The following is a 24,014-nucleotide window of genomic DNA, read 5'->3' as shown; positions in this document are numbered from 1 at the left end:
TATATAGGCAACTGTTGACTTTGGTTAAGATCCCGGCAGAGTTTTAAACGTAATACAACAGAGATTGAAATCTGTCCGGGTTCAGTCGCTGTTGCTGAGAGCCCAAGGCTGGTGACTGTTTTTTCCAGCCTTCATTTACATATTCATACTCAACCCTTTTCCTACTGCTAACGCCACACTGCAAAAATTTTTGCCTACACTTAGTAATCAAAATACCAAGAGAGAAAGCCCCCTGACGCTGGGGTGGAGGCGGAGATAGTGCCCGTGGAGAGCAGCCAGAGATCTTTCCGGAACAATCAGCCCAGCTGCCCCTCCCCACTCCCACTCCCCAGCTTTGAGTCCCCCGCATCCAGGGACAGTCTGGCAACTGGAACTCTGCGTTCAGCTGACGATAATGTGCAAATGACAGTTTGGGCTGTCAGGGAGCTTATTACCTAAGCGAGGAGTTTACATATTTATTAGCTGACATCTTGGATTTGTGGCTTTTGCAGAATTCCTTAATTTCCCTTTCGCACAGCCAGCCAATAGGCAGAGAAGGGCTTCGCAGGCTCCTGACCCCAGCCCCCAGCCCCAACCCCTTGTCAAGATACCGTGGGCGGCTCATTCGCGAAACCATCCGAGAGCCAAAGTTAAGTTAAAAACGAGCCTCTCCACTCCTGGGCTGGCCCCGGGGAGGCGAATGAGAGATACGTGGGGTGCTCCCGTTGATGGCAAAGGCAGCTGCCGTGGGATTTCCATCTGGATGTGCAGGATTCCCACACACACCCTTTCAAAGTGTTCTATGAACAAAGCCTGCTCATGGACCTGAACTCAGCCACCCTCTGGGCTACCCCGTGACCCTGCACTTGGCCACTGTGAATGACTATTCTCTTAAACGTGCTTTTTCTTCCCCACTCTTCTCCTGCAAAAACTTTTCCTGAGGGAAACTCCACCCTAACGCCGGGGAAGAGCTCGCTTGGACCAGAGTCCGAGCATCGGTAGAGAAAACCATAACCTCCCGTGTGCGGGCTTGTGACACGCAGCAGAGACCTAAATGTGAGGCTGGAATCCAACTCCAAGCATGTGAGGCTCCCAAGTCCTTGCTGGTACCTTCCTTGACTGTGTCACCACCAGGATGAAGCCGAGGAGTGGGCGAGCTCTACCCTCTTTGCCCCTCGGTCCTTTGCCCCAGGACCCCTTTCTTTCTTTCTCCTCACCTGTCTCTTTAGAAAGCTCCCCCCATTCTCTCAGGCACCGATCTGCAATCACCCACTCACCCTGGGGTCAAGTCAAGTCCCGCAGCGATCCCTCCCAGGGGCACCGGCTTTCAGAGCCTTATCTCTCATTTTGGAATGAAACCTTTTGTCGCTCACAGATTTTCAAACATCAGAGCCTCTGGCGCACACAGACCCTGCTCTGCTTCTGTGACAAAGAACGGACCTGTCTTGCAAGGACAGTACAAGAAAAGAAGATTGTTCGGTTCGCTAAAGTGTATCCGGAAAAACCCACCTAAAATACGGGGACTAAAAGTACACTGTGCCTCAGACAAACTTAAAACTAAAGGCGACCCCAGGGCACTCTCCACCGATCAAAGCCTTTCACACATTCTTTCGTTTTGTCTTTGCTGGAGACCCCCGATGGAGGCAGGGCAAAGGTCCTCGTTCCTTCTTGCTTTCATTTACGAATTCATTCAGCAAATGTCTGTTGAGCAGGGTCCTGGTCTTGACATTCAGGATGGGAGGGGGAGGTGGTCAAGGTCAAGGTGATTACAGTCTGGTGAGGGAGACAGAGAAGCACACCACGAAGTCTCTGTGGTGAGGAAGCCTCCCGTGGACAGAAGCAGGAGCCACAGAATTGTGGGGGAGGGGCCCTGACCCAGGCGCAGGGGCCCAGGGAAGGTTCCACAGGGGAAGAGAAGGAAGGGATTAGCCAAGACCTGGAGGGAAGGAGGACCCTCTGGCTTGAGGGTCAGCGTGAATCTCCGTGGAGTAACCCATTCAGGGAAATGAAACTATTTCCATTTGTGGAGATGGGGAAGATGTGATCATGTTCGCAAGGTCATACAAGGGGACCCAGCTCTTGACTCCTACGCCAGCACCCTGTCTTCCCCGGGATCCCCGTCATTTAGGATTGGGGTCCTCTGTAGAAAGAATAGGAGGACGTGAGGGCAGTATTACCAACGAGGACACAGCAGGACACCATGCTAAGCACATGACACCACTCGATTCCCACAAAATCCTATACACTAAGATTTTATGCATTTTATTGACACCAAGAACAGAAGCTTCTAGAAGCTAAGAAGTGTACTGGTCAGTAGCTCACAGGTGCATACTGACTATTGATTCCGTGGGACGTAGCTGTGATCGGATAGTGTCTTCCTAGAGGAAGACAACGAGAAAGTGTGTGACAGAGAAGGCAAGTCCTTCCTCCCATCAGGAAAAATCCCAGAGGCATTTTTCACAGGTCAGATTGCTTTTTCCAAAGTCTTCTCTGCAGCCTTTCCAAGGGAACAGGAGGGAAGATGAGGTGGGGGATGGGTATGCTGTGTCCACACATCATTGCTCTGCAACCAGACTCACCAGGAAGCTGAGAGTTCCCCGCAGTATAGACGAAGTAGACGGGATTAGCGCTTGTGGTGAGAAGCATCCTGAAGGTGTTAAGACTGTGGACTGTGAGCTCAGACAAAGAGCAAAGACACGAGCCCCCAAAAGTGAGGGGGACCCTAAGGGTAGCACTTTTTCTTGGAGCTGAAGATCTGAACACCACACTTGGTTTTGGCAACCTTGGTAAGCACCCAACCATTTATTTATTTATTTATTTATTTATTTATTTATTTATTTATTTGTAAAGATTGATTTATTATATTTTAGAGAGAGAAAGAGAACAAGCAGGAGGAGCAGAGGAAGAGGGAGAGAGACTCTCAAGCAGACGTCACACTGAGCCTGGAGCTCAACGCGGGGCTTGATCTCACGACCCTGAGATCAGGACCTGAGCGTAAAAACCAAGAGCCAGATGGGACCCAGTTGCCAAGGAAGAGGGGTGTGCAGGGGGATCGCCCTCTCACCGCCGGGACAGCAGAGCCGAGTGAGAGACCCAGCGGTTCGTTCTGAGCAAGCTTTCCGCAAACCATGGGGCCAAGAGAAGTGCTCCCTTCCACCCGCAAGGCATCGATCAGTTTCAGGCTCCGAACCATCGGCCTTGTCAATTTCGACCTTCTTGTTGCTTAACAGAACTTCGGCCTGAAACTCCTCCAGGGCAACCGGCGTCTTTCTCTCACCTTGACTGTCCTAGGTTTTTAATGGCTCAGCAGTTCTGCTGATGTCAATCAGCGGCCTCGCTCCAAGACTGTACGGTCTCAGCATATTGGGTCCCATCGCTCCTTCGCCACTAAAAAGCACTCTCCACCGTCCCTGCAAACCCTGCCCTTGGCAGCTGGGTTTTTGCCCTAATAGGACACACATGAGATTCCTGGGGATTTGGAGCTGCTCCGCAGGGAGGCTCCCAAGGCACAGAGAAGACCTGGGGCGGGAAGAGAAGACCCCAAGGCACAGAGAAGACCCCCTCCGAGGAAACATCGGAGGGAATGGGAGTCGCCTTCTCGGGCGAAGGGAGCAGAACTCGAAAGATGGGTTCTGACTGCCTTTAAGAAGGATTTCTGGAGCAGTCTCCCCTCCTCTGCCTGAAATACAAAAGCAGAATGGAAGATCTCCAGCTCCACAAACCCAGGAAGACTGCGTGAGCGTCTGCTTTAACAGGGACCCGAGACCAAGGATGGGAACTGGAACTGGGTAAGAGAATGATTCCCTTTTGAATCCGACTTTCTTGATTTCCCTTCTCCCTGCAAGTGCTGCCTTCGCTTCCACATCCCCCCACCCCCAAACCTCTTCCAGATGCGCGAGCCTGACGGAATCCATATAAACAAAAAACCAAAACAAAACGGCACAAGATTGAAAGCATTTCCCCCTTGTGATAACAACAACCACTTTCAGGCGCAGCAAGGCACTCACGTGACCCTGCCAACATGTGTTTTCTGTCTCAGATTTCCCTTGATAACAAAGGACAGATTTTAAAAGGCGTGGCCCTAGGTCTATTTGCCCAAGCAGGAATCCGAGAAGAGTTTGGGGATATCGTTGGGTCCCAAGCTGGTCCCCTCGGGGGCTGCGTGCTGTAACCTTTGATGATGTTGAGTGCCCATCAGTAAAGTTAGGAACACTTTGGGTTAGGTTTGTAAGATATGATCTCATTCAGTTGCTCACAGAACTGATTTCATATTCAGGAATCAACAAAGCTCATTCAATTCCAAATTTGGCAGCTCCGCCTGTTACATCACAGTGCTCCCTCTGTCCAGAGCTGGGCAGGGCTCGCTGAAGGGGATCTTTAGAAGGGTCTTTCATGAGGTTCCAAGACTCCGGGGGTTGGTGGTGGGGGGTGAAGGACGGAGGCTGGGAGACAGGGGGATGGGCAGGTAGGAGGGGTGGGGGCTCTTCCCCGGGGCCTGCATGTGATGGGGAGGGAAAGCCAAAGGTCACTCAGAAAAGCTCGTTACAGTGTTGCTGTTAGAAGCCCCACTTCCTAATCTCAGCAAGTTTCAGGAAGTCAGAGATCTCTGCATTGACACTATTGTACAGACTCAAAGAGAGAAAGTTGCAACCAGCCAAAGGGTGGGGGAGGAGATCAGCAAGCTGCTTTGATATCCTTACCTAAGTGACTTACAATCTTCAAAGTCTCTTAGAATATACTTTTTTTTCATCAAGAAAGCTTAATTCACTCTATACAAAATTAACCTCATTTCAGATTTCGAAGAAAAAGCAAATCATATTCTTTCATTTCAATTTCTAATCTTTCAGATAGCTATTCCTTTCTCCTATGAAATAAACTGATTCTGGTCTGCAAGTTACTGGTTTCTTTCCCCCCCTAAGACTGGGCAGTTTGAAGTGCTTAAATCAAGCCCCAGGACAGAAAGATGGAAAACCCTGAGTCGCTTTCAAATTGCTAGTGTCCTACAGCCCAGACATTATACGTTAGATCGCCAGATCGGGGAGGTGGTCTGTCTCAAGAAAAGCTGAAATAGAAGAAAAATAGAGTCGACATTTAACATTAGGGCGGGAAAAAAAAAAAATCAATCTCCTATGTATGTAGCCAGAGCCTGTTCTGAAAGCCATAGGCTAACTTCATTTTTATGACCCAGCAAAGAGAATACATTTCAATTCTGGCTTTGATTCCGCAGCGAGCCAATTGTCAAATATTTTAGCAACTCTGAATAAGTCTGATTATAGCAATGATTGTCAGTTCAAAAACCCAGTTCATTTATTTCCCATGTCAGCCTCCCCCTCCAGGGGGATGTCTGGAGATTTAGTATTCAGTAGTTTGTGGGTCTCTCTGCTACAGCTCTAAGGATTCTGCAAGTCAACAGAACAAGAAGAAAGCTTGTATAATCTGGACCCTCCTAACTTCTTTGGAATACTTGATACATGGTATTTTCACTTTTCTCCAAAAGGAAATTCACTGAAAAAGTTAAAAAAAAAAACCCAACTAAGACAGACCATCTAACTACAGGCACAGAGACCGCTGTTACTTACAATGCTTTCCAATCCATCATCATGGATAAATCATGGCTAAATAACCAAGTCCAGAATCCATGTCTTCACATCTGTTAGTAAATAGCTTCTTGCAAATGTCTCCTGCAGATCTGGGGCCATCTCAGGAGGAAGGGAGATAGAGCGAAGGTAAAGGAGAAGAGGCTGGGGAATTCTGCAATCCATGGGGGTCTGGGAAGGCTCAGGGCAGACCCCGGTGAAACATTCCCGTGATTCCAGCCTGAAGCTAGACCACGCTCCTGGCCTCCCTGAGCTCCCAGCCACCTTTCCAGTCCAGCTCAGCCCCTGCTCCAACATTGCATTTCCCTCCAAGCACGGGGCATCGGATGCAAGAGGAACTCGCGGGATCCTGCCCGTCGCTGCCTGCAGGCACGCTTCTCAGGGGAAGCCGCACCAGTTTCTCTCTTGTCTGCTATCTCGGAAGCGCGAGGGAGGGGAGAGCAGAGGCAGGCAGGCGGGGAGGGGGAGAGAGGGAGAGAGGCAGAGAAGAGAGGAGCTCGACTAGCTAACAGAGACCGGGAGAGAGAGAGAGAAACACTTGCTGGAACTCCCATTAACCCGCAGAAGCTTAGGAATTTTCTGAGCACGGCAGCTGCAAAGCAGACGATCAAAATCAAGTGTTTAAAATCTTTAATTACACATCCATATACACCCATTTGGTGCAGACAAAGCCCACAGAACCAAGGTTCTGGATACGCGTGTGAGTCTGCAAGTAAATACTTGTAGACAAACAGATGCAGGCGTATGTCCCCATGAGAATAATATCTACATGCATAATTTTCAGTGAAAACATCTAGTCTCACAGTTTACGGGTCCTTAAACTATTCAAACGCTCTCAGTAATGGAAGCGCAAATCAGACAACCCACGCCCTTTGCCTGGGATATCGCCAGTCATGCCTTTCCCCGCTTTGGGGGGCAGGTGTTCCTGTTTCTTTTCCCTTCCTTCAGGGAGCCCCACCGAGGAGGGGCTTTCAGTGTGACTGTCAACTTTGCAGCCTGGGATGCTGGGCAGAGAGAGCCAAGGCACGGATGGCACCCGAAGGAAGGAGTGGCACGGTGCAGGGGCGGGAGGCACACAGATGGGGCTCCGGGGCCGCAGGGGAACAGGTGGTGGCATGGGAGGAGAAGAAGGGACCGCAAAGGGGAGCGCAAGCTGGAAGGGCGAGGCGAGAAGGGCACGGATGACGCACGCACACTGGAGGGGCAGCCGTGCTCGTGGACAGCACGAGACCATCTCCCTCCGATTCCTCAGGTTCTCGGCAACCCTCCCCTCGCCACACAAGGAGTCCGTTCACACGTTTCTTTAAGTGTGGTCCTGATCGCCTGCGTGGGAAATGCCTGGGCACCGCCTGTCGACAAAGCAGATCCCTGGAGCCCACCCTGGGGAGTTCCGAGAAACCAGAATCTGCATTTTTAACAAGCTCCACAGGTGACTCCGATGCAGGTGGAAGTTTCCAACGACTCCCTTCTTCCCCAGCATCGGGTGAGCACTGTGAATGAATGACGGAGGGAACGAAGCGGGAAGAGATGCGGGGTCACACCTGTGACGACACCCCAGGGCTGGCGTGGCGGGAGTGAAGTAGGAGCGGGGGGTCAGAGGAGCCAAACGAGAGTTGAGAGAAGGACTGGCCACTTGCCAAGCACGCCGGGCTTTTCAGCTCGGAGACTACACGTGCTGTTGCTTTGCCAAGAATTCTCTTCTTCCCCAGGCAAACCATCCCTTAAAACCCAGTCCAAAGTTGGGACACCTGGGTGGCTCAGCTAAGCGTCCAACTCTTGGTTTCGGCTCAGGTCACGATCTCAGGGTTGAGAGATGGAGCCCAGAGTCAGGCTCTGTGCTGGGGATGGAGCCTGCTTAAGATTCTCTCTCCGGGGCGCCTGGGGGGCTCAGTCAATTAAGGGTTCAACCCTTGGTTTCTGATTAGGTTCTGATCTCAGGGTCATGAGATCAAGCCCTGCATCGGGCTCTGTGCTCACTGGGGAGCTGGCTTAAGCCTCTCTCTGCCCCTCCCCCCATGCTTTCTAAAATAAATAAATAAATCTTAAAAAGAAAAAAATAACGGGAGGGCACCTGGGTGGCTCAGTTGGTCAAGCATCTGCCTTCAGCTCAGGTCTTGATCTCAGGGTCCTGGGATGGAGCCCCAGGGACTCTGTTTCTCCTTCTCCCTCTGCTTCTCCTTTTCAGTTATGTGCTTGCTTGCTCTCTCTCTCTCTCTCAAAAAATAAATAAAACCTTTAAAAATATTAAAAAATAATCGGATGACCAGATGGACAGATAGAAGGATGCTAGAGGAATGGAGTCCAGAATAACACCCATTTTCTAGAAGGTACTATAAGTACTGCTTTCTAGTTTTTAAAGTGTTTCATTTGGTTGTGAGTCCCCCCATGCATGGCTGAAGAACCAGAGCTCTGAAAAGTGAACCCACTCGCTGTTGGTCACACAGCTAATAAATTCCAGAATAAGATCTAGAATCCAAATCCTTCTATACATCATCGGCTACGTTTCCCTCTGCACCAAATTAAAACCCAATCAGTGAAAATGGTCCTTAAACTTGGTGAGAGTGAAGTGAACACTACGCACAGGATTCGATCCTGTAGCACAAAGAAGAAGAGACTTAAGGTCTGGTTCGTTGGTAAACACGTTTGTTTAGCATCATTCTCAGTACCAGTGAGCTGGGGATCCGAACCAGAAGTTTGGGGTGGCCTGGCATGGCTGGAAAAGCTGTCACCTCCACTGTCCTCTCCCCCTTCTCTTGTGTTCTCCAGAACCTGGAGATGCCCATGTGTAATGGATGTGAAGAGGTTCCTTCTAGATCTTTCTTCAAGGGGGGTCTTGGTGCCCCCACTGTGTACCATTCTATGATGTTCCCACTGTCCTTAGACCACACACAAAAAAAGGTAGAATGACACCACAGTACCTAAGGCCATCCACTGATTGGGACAACAAATCAGCTCGCACATAAAGACAAGATCATAATAGAGATTTGACAGCAGACGCCTTCATGGCTAACTTCTGGTTTACCAGAAAGACAGGGAACTACATAAATAACAATGGGATTAAGAATGGCTTCCCAGAAGACTTGGGGGAAATTTGCTGGTTTATGGGTCTATTGGAAAGATTGAAGATGGTAAAACAGAGGAAAGAGCTTTCAGTTCAAGGAATTCCTTGGCTGTGGATCATAGTGACGTCCTTCCTAGCCCCCGAAACACAAGTAGTGCGTGTGACAAAGGCTGTCTGGGGGGGACAGAGGAAATTAGGCCCCGCTGTCTCGGCAGCAGGCTGGCCTAAGGGAGAGTAGTTTCCTGTTCCCTCTTGTAAGAAAATATGGCCCCAAGTATTTTAAGAAATCTAAGTACACCAGTGACACCTTTTACATAAAAAAGTAGGTATTCATATGCAAGGAAGAAGGTTTACCAGTTGCTAAACCGTTATGAATAATGAAAAGAACTCTGAAAGAATCATGCCTAAATTACCTGTGAGTGTCCCCAAGGGAAATAGCCAATGTAAGAAAATCCTTAATCATTTCAAGACACAGAGATTAAAATGGACCCTGTGTGTTCCGGAAACAACACAGAGGGGGTTAAAAAGCAGTCCGTGTTCCTTGATGTGCCGCTGAATCCATACATTTTATGAATGTTTCCATTCGGTCGTGAGTTTCAAGATCCGCGCCATTCAGAGAAGAACGTCTGACGAAAGGAACGAAGGGACTTTATGTGCGATTTGTATGCGATGCCCTTTGTCCCTTCGAGACTTCAACTGTCCACACGTAAGGATCCCGAGTCTGCTAATGAGAAAACCGTCCCTCTATCTTTTCGGAGCTGTCAGTCATCCTGGGAGCCGGGTATAGCTTGTCTTTTTTATTTTTATTTATTTTTTAAACAATACTATGTTTTATTGCTACATTTTCCCAGGTGAAGACCACTATGCAATTAGTCTTATAGTAGGAAATGAAGGATCTGTATGCTTATGATACATAACTTTACAGGTTCCTCCATGCCCTGCTCTGGTCTCGGACTCCGTTTTCCAAGCCTGATCATGGCTTCAATTTTATGAGAAAGCAAGGGAAGAAGCACCGCGGGAGAAAGGAAGGATGGAAAGCGGCCAGGAAGGCAGGGGGGCGTGTGTTGCAGAGGTCCTAGAATGGGGCCATCTGTGCCCCGAAGAGGGGGAGCGAGCGATGGGTAGGTTTGAGCCTACCAAAGTAGGTTGGTCCTAGAAAACAAAGCCTCACAGGAGAGATGGAGCTGCAAACCTTCATAAGGCACCACCCCGTGCCAACGCCAAGAGGAAAAGCCCTAAGTTCTAGCTCCGAATCCATTGGTCCGTCCCCTCGCTGCCAAGCCTCCTTTCGTGATGATGATCGCTCTCCTGACATGAGGTGCTCTGATGTCCTTGATCTTCAGTCTGGCGGACTTGAGAGAGAATTTTTATCCCTCTCAAAAGAACTGAGGAATTCTCTCCATAGAATGGATTTGAGAACAGAGATCTTTTGTTGGAACATCAAACCTGTTTTTTTTTTTTTTTTACAATAAAAGGTCAAATGCCTCTAATATTTAGTTAGATCTGTGCGGGGGGCAGAAAGGAAGTGCTTTCAAGAATGTAAATGCCGAATTTGGGAAAAACCAGTATCTGAAAAAGTTTTCGACACGTATCTGCAAGGTGGTCGGCACAACCCAAATCGGGCATGAAGATCTTGACACTTTATATATATTAGAAGTTTAATTCATGTCATATATGACCACATAGACATGAAATCTTTTATGTTACTTAGGTATATACACGAAGGAAAGTGATACGTGGAAATCTAGATGTAATTTCTTTTAAAGATTTTTATTTATTTATTTGAGAGACACAGCACAAGCAGGGGAAGGGGCAGGGGGGCACAAGCAGACTCCCCACTGAGTGCAGAGCCCGTAGCGGGACTGGATCCCAGGACCCTGGGATCATGACCTGAGCGGAAGTCAGATCCTTAACAGACTGAGACACCCAAGGCACCCCTAGATGTAATTTTTTAAACAAAAATTAGGAAAATGTATGTGTAGTTCAAAAAACAAGTTCGCCATAAGCTTCTTTCCCTGCTAGTACAGATAAGGTTTTTGGGGCGATCCCATGCCACTCATGGAAGAATCTGGGACCTACTGATGTCCTGGGTCCTTTAGCTCCTGACATTGCTTCTCTTTCTTCATCCAGCGGCGTCCTCTTCATACCCAGACTAGGTCCATATTCACGAGCATTCCTGTCACTCATTTATTCAGTCCTCAAACCAGTATATATGGAGTGCTTAGAGCAAGACCAACCTCGTTTTGACCTTCTCTGAGCCTGCACGGTTTCCAGAATAACTGCAGCTGCTTCTTCCTAAACATAACCTCCTCTCATTCCAGCGGGCTCTCAGAACGATGTCAGAAAGTGTATACGTTTTATCTAGTTTTCCGTTGAATGTTAAGTCTCTAGTTGGAAGAGATCACAGGCTAGTGACCCTTCTTCTCAGTCATTATAAAACTAGAGACAAAGCGACTTTCTTATCAGAAAGTCTTTCTGATCAGAAAGGGCGGATCTGGTGATCTATCCTGGATCTGGCGTTCGTCCAAAGCGCAAGCCACCTTGGTTGGTTTATAGGTACAGGCTTTGGGTAGTCAACGGGCCAAATTCTCAAAGAATTCTATAGATGGAAAGCTGGCATCCATCTACATGCCCCAGAGCCGTAGTCACCAAAATACGAGGGAAGCACTATGTGTCTATAAGAAAGCAATTGCCTAGTTCTAAAGACAGAAGCCCAGTGGAGCCAAATTTAGGAAGAGAGGCTCAACCGTCCTCCGTGTGTGTGTGTTGATAAAGGACCAGAATTATTTTGGACTGCTGGGTGCCTCTAAATATAGGCCGTCTTAGCAAAAATGCAATTGTTTATACTTCAGATCACAAAGTCTAATGTGGGTCTGAATTCTACCTACCAGCCCGGCACAGCAATTATCCTGCGTTTCAGAAGCGCTCTGCAGAGAGAGACACGGCTCCGTGATCTGTGTGTATGCCAAAGCTGGGATATCAGCTCCTTTTAGTGGTCAGAGAGAGAAAACATTTCCTCTGCTCGCTTGGATAAAGTGATACAACAGCAGGTGACAGAGAGCTCGGGCCTCGACAGGATCCAGGTGCAAGTCTCGGGGCCCACTGTGCTCCAGGTCTAAGCAGTGGGGCTCCCTGAGTCCTAGGTCCTGGGTTTGTTAGGAGGATTTTTCTCTGGTTCTCCTGGGATGGAGGCTGCGTCTGAGCTCCAAAAATAAGGACCTGGTGCTAGAGCTGGTGAAGGAAATGAGTTTCACCTTTATCCTCGCCCTGACACTTGGGTAAGTTACAAATCAATTAACTCCTCGCATACCGATCGGGCATCCTGCCATCCCGAGGACCCCCTCTCAACTCCTCAGAGTTCTTCCTCTGATTCAGCCAGACTCCTCAAGTTGGCTGGGAGCCAGCCCTTAGCCTGGCGAAGGCTGAGGGCTGCATAAGCTACCTGGTCTTGGATGTTCTTCTGAGAATTTGGAAGGAGCTCTAAGTCAGTTTTTGACACGTTATTGGCAAAAGCAGAAGGAACGCCGGCCAATTTGCTCCAGGCGCTCAGCGTGTTAACAGGCATTACACCAGGTGTTATTAATATGTTACTTACAACAAACCCCGTTTCAACCCCATTGTCTGAGTTCTACAGCGTTACAGGTTTTGCCCTCTATGAAGTCATGTATTTTCTCGAACTCACAACACTCAGAGCGTGTTAAAGAACTCGGTCCTCGAAGGTGAAAGGTATTCACTGCAAGTGTGTCTTGTTTAGGAAATCAGGATGCGGGTTAAGTTTGCTCAAATCAGATTGTCGCTTTATAAAGCTAAAGGCTGGGACAGGGGTCACTCCCAGGCCGGCCAGTCAAGCTCACAGGTGCGAGGTCGGTACCCTGGAAAAGGGCCCTCCTTTTACGGCTCTCCCAGGGAAGTCAACAACCTTGTCCTGAGGAATTTCAGAACCGGAAGGAATGTCCCCCCGCGCTCCTCTCGGGGGCTCAGAGAATGGATGTCTGTCACGGGAGTCCTAAAAACTGCCTGTGTTCTTAGCAAGAATCAGGGCGGTCTACATCCTAGTTAATGACAAGCTTCTCCTGGGTCCGAAACAGAGTGTGCCTTGGAAGGTCATTCTAGCGAGGCCAAGCCTTCGCAGACTCCCGCAGGACCTGGAAATTCCCCCTTAGGAAGATGAGCTCTTCCTACATTCCGTATGGCTTCGGCGCTGTCCCGGGCTCCAGACCTCCCAGCCTGACCACCACAAGCGAAACCCCAACAAAACAAGGCTTCCGTCCAGTTTTCCATCCCTTCCGGCCCAGCACATCAAAGGATTAATCTGAAATCTGCGTGTACGGACAAGCTGCTTCCTAGAAAATGGTTTCCGAAGCCAAGCTGAAGCGGGTGCCTCTGTGCCCCCCTTCAGCTGACTCACACGCAGAGAATTAGCACGTCTGTGGGTAGACCCTTTTCGGGTCACTACAATGATCAACGCAGCGGCTACCTGTTCATCTATGGTCCGCTGCACACAGCCAGCAATGTGGCCATGTTTACCTGTCCTGGAAAGATCAGATCAGGTGATAACAGTCTGCACCTTACTTCCCACGCAACATGGCAGGAAAAAGTCAGCATGATGTAGGAACTTGGAGATTACTTCCAAATTCACTATCTTGGGGTGCCTGGGCGGCTCAGTGGGCTAAGCCTCTGGCATCTGGCTCAGGTCATGATCCCAGAGTTCTGGGATCGAGTCCCGAGTCGGGCTGCTAGCTGGGCGGGGAGTCTGCTTGTCCCTCTTCCTCTCCCCCCACACCCCCACTCGTGCTTGTGCACACTCATTCTCTCTCTCACAAAAATAAATGTGTATATATATAAAATTCACCATGGAGAATCTATCTGGAAGAACTTTTCTAAGCTTGTCATAGTCTGATCATGCCGCATTAATTTCCTTTACTTTCAATTAATTTCCTCCAGGAAAGGATGAAATTGTACTTCCCTGCCCCCACAGACACAGGTGTGTGTGCATGGGCACACACAGACAGACAGACATACACCTGAGGCAAGGGGATAAGCGTGTGGGCAGGTAGACCAGGGAGAGGACGGGGGAGAAGCCAGTTATGCTCCTGCCTCCTCTGTGGACGCCCTCAGACTCTGTGCACGCTCTCAGACTCTGTGAACGCCCTCAGACTCTGCCCGTGGAAGCGTGGGGCCGAGTGGCCATGGGCAGCGCTGGCCTCCTCACAGGCAGCTCTTACATTCCTGAATGTTCCAGACTGGAAGAAAGTCAAACACTAATGACTGTGTCCTTGGGAGGAAGAAAATCGGGCCATCCACCCCGATGCCAGGAAGAAAGCCCAGACTCCACGACGGGGCCATCAGCCCGAGCTTCGGGGAAGTCACCGCCTGTCCACACGCGTGCAGAGAAGGCGGCCGCACTTCCTTGACCCCCCAGAGAAGGCGGCCACGCCTCCTCGTGCCCCTCTTTCTCTGGCGGCCGCCGGGGACGAACGGTTTTCAGTCATGGCTCACAAACGCTGTTTTCAGCATGTCCCCGCGCCCAGCTGCCTCGCAAGTGCAGGTTTGCGCAGGTGGAGTGAAGGATAATATTCCACCAGCTTCTAATTACGCACACGGAGCCAACAGTGATAACCTTCCCACCCAGGCTGACTCATCATCTGGGCTGCCCCTGAGGTCTCTGATTCCATTTCCAGCTCCTCCGATCGCACTATAGCCATCCGGTGGAGAATATTAAGCCCCCAAATGTGGCGGAGCGGGGTCTCCTGCCTCTCTCTCCCCCTCTGCTCCCAGGAAGGCTTCCCGTGGGGAAAGCAATACCCAGGGAAATGGAAGATGGTCATCGGAGGCATTGACAGACGATGTCTCGGTGTTGAGAAATCACCTTCGTCTAAGCGTTGCTTTGTGTGTCCCAATTGGAAGTCTCACCTAAAGCTCTGGTTTTACCCTTGTTACGTTTAAAATACAGTCTTTTGGGGGTGCCTGGGTGGCTTGGTCAGTTGAGCACCTGACTCTTGGCTTTGATCTCAGGGCCGTGAGATTGAGCCCTGCATCGGGCTCCACACTCAGTGGGGAGTCTGCTTAAGATTCTCTCTCTCTCTCTCAAATAAATAAATAAATCTTTAAAAAAAAACAGAATAGTCTTTTAGCATACATATGCAATACATATATGGTCAGTACTCATTTTCACCACAGGGACAGTTACTTAACATTTAAAATGCCTTAGACGGAAACCCACACTTCAGGCATGATGAGTTAGTTAGCCTTCGACACGTAGAATTTTCATTATTATTTAATTTCAACATATTGCCTAATTTCCACCAAGACTTCTTCTTTAGCCCCTGGGTGACATAAAAGTGGACTGCTCCATTTCCAAACATTTGGGGATTTTCTATTTTCTTGGTCATTGATTTCTAGCTCAATTTCTCTTTGGTCAAAAAGCAAACTCCATGGATTTCAGGCCTTTGAAATTTGTCGAGACTTGCTTTATAAAAAGCCTACACACAGTAGGTTCTGGTAACTCGGAAGAAATTGTTCTGTGTCATTGGTCAGTCCAGTGATCTATGGGCGTTAATCAGGGAAAATGAATGAATTGTGTTGCTCAGATCTTGTACATCCGGATTAGTTCTTCTGTCTGTCTGATCTATCAGCTCTCGAGAGGGGATGTTTGAGCTCCCCCTGGGACTATGGATTGGGTTATTTATCCTTCAATTTTTTCTTTCTCCATTTGGAGTTCTGTTATCAGAACAAATTTAGAATTGTTATGACTTCCTTGTGGAGTGATCCGTGAATGTTTACAAAATGTCTCTTTAATGGTGATTTTTCCTTTTAAGTCTACTTCCTCTGGCATTAGTAGAACTCCTCCAGCTTATTTTGCTATTTACAAGGTGTCTCTTTTCCCATTCTTTTATTTTTAAAATAGAGTTATTTTTCTCGGCGTCCTTATATTTAAGTAGTGTCTCTTATAAGCAGTCCAGTTAGAGATTTGGGGGCTTTTAAAAATATATATTTATTTGAGATAGAGAGTGAGCAAGTGAGGAGGAGTAGAGGGAGAGGGAGAAGCAGAGTCCCTGCTGTGTGGGGTGCCTCATGTGAGGCCTGATCCCGGGACTCTGGGATCATGACCTGAACTGAACAAAGGCAGACACTTAAGTGACTGAGCCACCCAGGTGCCCACCTTTCTTGCTTTCTTTTAGATGGATCAAGTGGTTGTCATTCTATTTCACCTCCTTCGGATTATTTACTAATTACTGTGGAGATCACGATGTATGTCTCTGACTTACTATGGTCTAGTAAAATGACTTTTTAAAAAATATTTTATTTATTTGACAGAGAGAGATCACAAGTAGACAGAGAGGCAGACAGAGAGAGAGGGGGAAGCAGGTTCCCTGCTGAGTACAGAGTCCAGTGCGGGCGCGATTCCAGGACCCTGGGATCATGACCTGAGCCGAAGGCAGAGGCTTTAACCCACTGAGCCACCAGGCGCCCCATTATATTTTTAATATATACCAGCTTAACCATGCATTTACCTATTCCATCACTCTTCATTTTTCCTGCATTTCTGGGATCATTTTTTTTCTACCTGTATAAATACTTTCAGTATTTCTTTTAATGCTGGACTACTGCTCATGAATTCTTTCAGTTTTTGTTTGTCTTAAAATATCTTTCTCTTTTAAAAGATTTTATTCATTTATTGGTGGGGGAGGGACAGAAAGAGAGTGAGCGAGGGAGGGGAAGACGGAGAGGGAGAGAAGAAGCGAACCCCAGGCAGACTCCCCACTGAGCGCAGAGCCCGAAGCGCGGCTGGAACCCATGACTCTGAGATCCTGACCTGAACCCAAACTAAGGGTCAGATGCTCCACCAAGTGATCCATCCAGGCGACTGCCTTCAGGAGAACCGAGTGCTTCCCTCTCCATCAGAAGAAAGCTTGCAAAGCTTGTATATACCATCCTAAGCCCAGAGAGCCTGGGAGGACGGGAATCCTGTCTCAGGGAAACAACCCAAGAACTAGACTGTCCGCTAACGTGACATTTCTGACAATCGTGACGGGTCTGAGCGGATAGTGCGCACGCAGGCCTCCTCTTCACCGGGTTCATGGGGAGTGGCCCCAAGAGACAGAATGAAACAGCAGACATCCGGAAGGTTCTCGGCACAGAGTACCATGGAATCCTCAAACTCTTAACCTTGGCAAGAACTTAATTTACTGGTTCATCATCTCTGTCTTAATCGGGAAAGCAGGTCAAGAGAAGTTTGGTAACTTAGCCAAACAGGACATAAGGCCCGATCTAGAATGCAGTTTACTAGATTTTTTAATCCATTGTCTTGTTTGGGGTGCCTTGTTTTCTGTCCTCCGCAAGGAGCTCCTAGAGGCCAGAGGTCCCTGTTGAGGCTACAGGAACATTCTCCTGGGCTGGCTTTTATGACCTAGCCAAAGTGACATCACCATAACGCTGAAGCTGGCCCAGGACTCTTAGGTCACCTGTGTCTGTCCAGCTGTGTGGGGTCAAAGCAGAATGCCTTAGACAAAGGAAATCGAAGTTTTCTATCAGAGGAACAGGAAACAATAGCAAGTCAGTAATGCAGGCTACTTTTAATTCTGAAATATCAACATATAGTTGTTTTCTTTCCAGAAGAGGAACAGGAAAACCCTGATGTCAGCAAGACAAAACCACTTCTATGTTAGCTTTGACCTAGATTTTTTTTTTTAGGTCCTTACATCTCTGGTTGAAATTCATTTCATTCTTCAGATAATTTTGGCAGAGAGCAAATACGCTGTCTCAAAAGAAAGAATAAACAAAATTAAATCTGTTCAGTGATTTCTCATGGGACAGATGCCAATCTAAGCAACAACATGAAGAAGGAAAAAAATCTTCATTACTGGAGAGGTAGATGTGTGTTTGAGTTTCCTGTAAAAAGGGAAGAATTAAGACGATCTGATATACTTGATGGCCAATCTTACAGGTATTTCAGAACACCACTTCTCTCTTTTGATTTCCCCAGTCACAGTTAGAGTTAGCAATGGATTCCTCAAACAGGGAAACCACAGAGCACTTCGGAGTCTTGCTAGAAAGGTTCACATACAGTGAGAAATCACTCTCAGGTTGTCTCAAATATTTTTCATCATGTCACTTTTCCCAAGGATTCCACATCGAGGAAGAAAACAAACCTAAAAGTAGAATTAATGGAAAGTGGGCACCGCTTTTGAGAAGACGCGAATACAAAACTGCCTACTTTTTATTAGTACAGAGCCCACTGACAGGCAAGAAAAGCAAATGACAGCCTGTGTGATAACAATGTGTTCTCCAGAAGCCTGGATGGCACGTGAGCCACACGGAAGTCCCTCGGGGGTAGTTTGAGGACACTCTAATATGGGAACGGCAGCTACAGTTTCATCTTTCTTCTGTCCCATATCTACCCACTGTGGATAGTACAGATCAGTTACTGATAGAAGTGTTTCCTGCCACGGTCAGGACTCAAGCTGGAGGCCAAGGTTTGGTTATAGTGGGTGAGGAAGCTGAAACTAAATTACTATGCCAGGAACTCAAGCAGTTCTCCATACACAAGTACAGTTACTACAGTATGGGCCTTGGATGTGCTCCTTCATTTCTTGGCAAATGGTTCTCGCTCATGTCTCTTAACCTCCCTGACCCTCTGTCTCTTCTTCTGCAAAACTGAGGTATGGACAGTATCTACCTCAAAATGTTTTTGTAATCATTAAGTAGGTTAATTAGTATAAAGTTCTTAGGAAAGTGCCAGGCACAGTACAAGTGCTCAATGAATGTCAGCTATTAGAATAATGAATTGTTGTAATAGAATAATGAATATTAGTATCACTGTCTAAAGAGACAGAGTTCCTGGTCACTACTGAACTAAGCCACACGTGTTTTACCCTGACGCCCTCTGAGCAAGTTCGCTTCTTTCTCCCAATACCTCTGCACATTACATACACCCATCACCAAAGAGGAATCGAAAGTGGAAACTTTTTTTTTTTATTACAAACTTGGCAAACACTAAAATTAAATCTTCCCAGAAGGGTGCAGGGCTGTGTTTAACAGATGTCCTGATTCTGACGGTCTCAGACAATGACAGGCTGAGATCATGTTTGCAGGCTCTCCCAGAGTCATTTCAGCCCATCGTGTGGCTCAACACCTCTTAGATTTCTACCCTAGGACTTGGTCACGGAATGTGTAATTTTAAAAGAAAACGAGCCCCTGGATCTACTTCCTCGCGATGGGGATATCTTTCCGGTACGTGCGTTCATGAACCCAGTCCGTGGTTATTCACAGGTGACACACGATCGCAATTTAGCGATGGCTGCTTTCTCTGTTCTGCTTCCGAGGGCTGAAAATCATGCATCGGTCCCCTGTGGCCTTTGTTTCAATAAGTCCATCCAAGGGAATGCCTGAACTTCAGAAGGACTGCTTGGTGATGGACATGTTTCTATGATCAGTAAAGGGCCTTGACGTAGAGTATCAGAGAAGATCCTAGCTGCCAGAATGGGGGCGCTGGGCTAGTAGTCCCAGGCCTGGCGGTGACTTGCAGGAAATAAGAATCTGCTTTCCTGTCTAGAACCCACGGCCAGGGATTCTAGGACGAGATGGGGGGTCGAGGAGGTTTGCAGACAAACAGCACGAGGCGTCAGGGCATGGGAACACCTTTACTCTCCCCACGCAAACCCAGCCCGAGGCACAGAGAATCCAGTCTGGGTGCCTCTGTTATTAAGGTCTCCCTCACAACATCAGCCTCGCAGAGATCTGCCCTTTGATTTTAGTGTCTGAAGTGAAAGCGAGCACCACTCCGGGGCCCCGGGATAATTATAATAATCTCCAAACTGAAATGCGTCACTTGTCTGCAAGCCTCCATTACAGACCAGACCCAAGTCTTCTGTTCTTCAAAATCCAGACGGTGAAGGAAAAGGCCAGAACACAGGAGCGGCTGATCTGTGGATCTGATCTAACCCCGGGGAGGTGGCCAGACCTAAGGTGCTCCGTTCCAGGGACTAGGTTGTGGGCTGCTGCTCAGATGCCATGCGACCCCCCTCAGCCAGGCCCTCTCCAGCTGTCATATCCTCTGAGATGGTCCCTCCCAGGGAGAGGGGAGCACCAAGCATGCATCAGTCCTCCTCAGCCTGTATTTCAGTAAGATCATTGAAGAAAATCCCGAAATTCGGAAAAAAATATATTTATTTATTTGAGAGACAGCACAAGCCGGGGGGAGGGGGGAGAGGGAGAGGGAGAAACAGACTCCCCACTGAACAGGGAGTCCAACACGGGGCTCAATCCCCGGACCCTGGGATCATGACCTGAGCCAAAGGCACTCAACCGACTGAGCCACCCAGGCACCCGATGAGGGACATGTTTCTAATGAGCAGTAATTTCTTCTTGGGATCCGTTGGCAAGATTATGGACAAATGTCAGTTCAATGCAAAGCTTTTTGTCCACCTTTTCCATGTGATTAGAGGATATTTATAAAAACTAAGAGGCAGAGGAGGAGAGAGAATCTCTCGAATCTCAAGCAGACTCCACGATGAATGTGGAGCCCAACGCAGGACTCGATCTCACGACCCTGAGATCAGGACATGAGCCAAAACCAAAAGTCTGATGCTCAACGGACTGAGCCACCCGGGTGCCTCTGGAATTACTTTATGAGTCTGAACGTCTCACCAAAAAAAAAAAAAAAAAAACCACAAAAAACAAAAAAACCATTCTTAAAGAAACCGCATGGGATGCTCTCCTTTTTTCTTTCATTCCTGGAACTGCCCGCACAGTCTTGTGCTCTGCAGGTACCTCTTTGTCACACATGATTTACCAACTCGACATACTTTTCTTTCTTCTTTTGCTCCAAATACGACCCTCTTAAAATAAGGCAGGAATATTTTTCTGGAGTTTCTCAGTGATTTTATAAAATGCTCATGAATCGGCGTTCGCCCAAATGGATGGAGAGATAAAACGGGAATGTGTCAAAGGAGGCTGCAAAAACAGGTGCTTAAATTAGAACCGACATTGCTTTGCTTTGCCTACATTAACCCTTGAGAAAGCGTCCAGTCTTCTATTTTTAATCAGAGCTTATGGATTTCTTTAAACCTCCTCTGGGAAAGGTCAAGTCTAAGTAAATGCCAGTGTATTTAAGAATAACAGCTGCGAGAAGTTTGCTACGGAGGAAGATGCTCCTATGATCCAGAAGATAGGATGAGTATTGATGAAGGTGCAAAGCAGTGCAGAGTCCGCATGCCGTCCTCCATTTATTTACTCCTCACAGCGAAGGAGAAAAAGTCAACATCACTTGTGTGAAAGTTTCCCTTCTGAAAGCGTTACCTTCGAGGACCAGCGATCACAAGAACGGGAGGCCCAGGGTCACTAACTTATGAGAAGCTGCAGAGTTTTCTCCTGATGTTCTTTTGCTTTTAAACATGAAGCAGCTTTTAAAATAATTTTTTATTGGGATGCCTGGATGGCTCAGTCAGTGATGCGTCTGACTCTTGATTTTGGCTCAGGTCATGATCTCGGGGTCGTGGGTTCAAGCCCCTGCAGCGGGCTCCATGCTCAGTGAGGAGCCTGCTTGAGATTCTCTCTCCCTCTGCCCCACCCCCCTGCTCCCTTATGCTCTCTCTCTCTGATATAGATAAACACATTAAAAAAATAATAAAATAGGGGCACCTGGGTGGCTCAGGTGTCAAGTGTCTGCCTTCGGCTCGGGTCATGATCTCGGGGTTCTGGGGTCGCGTCCTGTATCAGCCTCCCTGCAGAGCAGGAGGCCTGCTTCTCCCTCTCCTACCCCCGGCTTGTGTTCCCTCTCTATGTGTGTCTCTCTGTGTCAAATAAATAAATAAATAAATAAAAATAATTTTTCTTGTGGTCAAATGTATCATAAAATTTGCCATTTCAGCCCTTATTAAGTGTACATTTTGGTGGCATTAAGTACATTCGCAAGGCGGTGCCATCTTTGCCAGAACTTTTTCATCTTCCCAAACTGAAACTGCTCCCATGAAGCAGTAACCCCCTGTTCTCCCCTCCCCCAGCCCTGGGAAGCACCGTTCTGCTTCCTGTCTTCACCAGTTTGCCCATTCTAGGTGCCTCCTAGAGCTGGAATCGTCCACTGGTCCTTTTGTGGATGACTTGTTTCACTTAACACGTGGCTTCGAGGCTCATCTACATTGGGGCCTGTGCCAGAATTTTCTTCCTTTTTACGGATAAATAATGCTCCATTGTATGGGCATCCGTCCTCTGCTGATGGACACGTGACTCACACTGGTCTTATTTCTCAATATCCATAGGGAAGGGGCTCCTGGGTGGCTCAGTCAGTTAAGCTTCTGCCTTTCACTCAGGTCGTGACTCCAAGGTCCTGGGGTCGCGCCCCACATCGGGTTCCCTGCTCAGCGGGGAGCCTGCTTCCCCCTGTCTTCCCTGCTCCTGCTCTCTCTTGCCATGTCGGTCTCTCTCTTTCCGATAAATAAACAAAATCTTAAAAAACACATCCACTGGGAAAACAGACTTAAATACTAAGGTATCTGCTTGTCTTTTGTCCTCTCACTTAACTCAGAAAAGCAGCCCTCAGTACCCCTGTCACCAGGTGCTCTCACACAAATCTGCTCCATTGGACACTTCTCCTTTGGGGGAGGGGGGATGTGTGGGAGGTGGGGAGAAGAATCCTAAATTTCTGGAATAGCTTCCAAATCGGTGATTTAGAACAAAATCCAAATCTCCAAACCTTGAACAAGGTCTCGGATCTGTTTCATTGTGCTACGAAGTCTCCTTCCTATCAGCCTCATTTGTGAGGCAAATATTTCAAAAGGGGCTCTGTCCCAGAAACGACACGGGCCGGCAGAAAGACTGGCCACGTCTAGCGGAGCAGGGGAGTTACACAGTGTCCCCGTGAACCGAGGGACGGCAGACAGAGCGACCCAGGGGACTGGGGACAGTATGTCCGTGCGGCTCCATTAGATGTCGTGAGTCACACGGCCTTGTGAGATCTTGCACGTGCAGAACAGGGAACATCTCATTAGCACCTTCCTTTAGTGAAGTCAGACTCGGAATACGGCCCGAAAGGATGAAAATATAACCCAGAATGGTAACCCGTAACGAGGGGGTTAGGGCAGAGAGGTCAGAGGTCAAGGAAGGCGAGAGAAGGGGGTGGTGAGAGTTTCTGGACCAGAAGCAGAGATCAGCAGCCGCTTGTATCCGCTCACTCTGGACAAGAGTCGCGCTTCAGGAAAAGGCAGCGGAGTAAAGGAAAGACAGGAGAAGGCAGGACGTAAAGGTAGAACGAGGAAGGCAACTGACAGGCAACACCTCACTGGTGTGTTACCAGGAGGAGCAAAGAAAGAGAAAAACATTTGATACACTAAGATTAAAAAAACTGTTTTTTCTGGTTGGATCCCTCGTAGTTCTGCATGATTAGAATACGGGGTTCCCACAGCAAACCTGATGAAATCAGCAAAGCGAATATTCCAGCACTGAGATTTTTTGAAAAATATATATTTATTTATTTATTTGAGAGAGAGAGACAGAGACAAGATAGCTGGGGGAGGGGACAGAAGGAGAATCTGAGGCAGAGCCTGAGGTGGGGCTCGAACCCACGACCCTTGAGATCATGATCTGAGCCGAAATCAAGAATCGGACGCTCGACTGACTGAGCCACCTGGGAGTGCCCCCGGCACTGAGATCTGCCTTCTCCTTTGTGACCTCTGGTCACCCCCACCCCACTGTTAGAACTACAGCACGCAAACACGCACAGGGGCAGGCTTGCTCAACACATCGTCCCCGCATTCACGAGTGACATTTCTTCTTCACAGTCCCGACTTGACTCCTGCACCTCCCCCACTCCCCGAAAGCAGGTGTAAGCGACTGCGGGAAAGACACAGGGAGGACTGAGGCATGCGAGCCACGTCTGGGACGAGACTGAGCAGACCAGGGGTCAGGCAGACCCAGATTTCAATTCCAGTGGGGTGACCTTGGACCACTCTCTTGACCTCTCCAAGTTTTTTCTTTTTTTTAAAGATGTTTTTAAAAACGTATTTGTCAGAGAGAGTGCAGGAGAGCACAAGCAGGGGGAGTGGCAGAGGGAGAAGGAGAAGCAGGCTCTCCACTGAGCAGGGAGCCTGACGTGGGACTCGATCCCAGGATTCTGAGATCATGACCTGAGCCAAAGAAAGACACTTAACCAACTGAGCCACTCAGGAGTCCCTAAGTTTCTTTTCTTTTCTTTTCTTTTTTTTTTTTAAATCCACAAGTAGGGACACTAACAGAACCTTGAAGGAACAAAATGAAATGATACAGTTAGCACACTGTTGGACACAAAATAAATGTCCTATATGTGTTAACTCTTAGTTGTTAGTTTTCAGATGATTAGATCCAAGACAGCATCTCTTCACCAAGCTCTTGGATTCTACTGT

At 48.1% G+C, this 24,014-nt stretch overlaps 1 protein-coding gene across 2 annotated transcripts in view; it reads right to left on the bottom strand.

The window, feature by feature from the left end:
• KIF26B (kinesin family member 26B) overlaps positions 1-24,014 on the bottom strand; it is a 412,901-nt gene that overhangs the window by 143,153 nt on the left and 245,734 nt on the right. The window contains exon 1 of one of the 2 annotated variants that reach the window (XM_082702353.1): positions 5,559-5,946. The exons of the other annotated variant lie outside the window; for it this stretch is intronic. Within the exon in view, the coding sequence (XP_082558479.1) occupies positions 5,559-5,581 (23 nt within the window). The 5' untranslated portion in view covers positions 5,582-5,946. Of the gene's footprint in view, positions 1-5,558; positions 5,947-24,014 lie in introns of those variants that run through there. 2 annotated transcript variants of the gene reach the window in all.

This window comes from Mustela nivalis (assembly GCF_964662115.1).
Source record: "Mustela nivalis genome assembly, chromosome: 16".
NCBI lineage: Eukaryota > Metazoa > Chordata > Mammalia > Carnivora > Mustelidae > Mustela > Mustela nivalis.
Note: the sequence above shows the minus strand (reverse complement) of the source record. Positions and strands in the feature narration are given on the sequence as shown.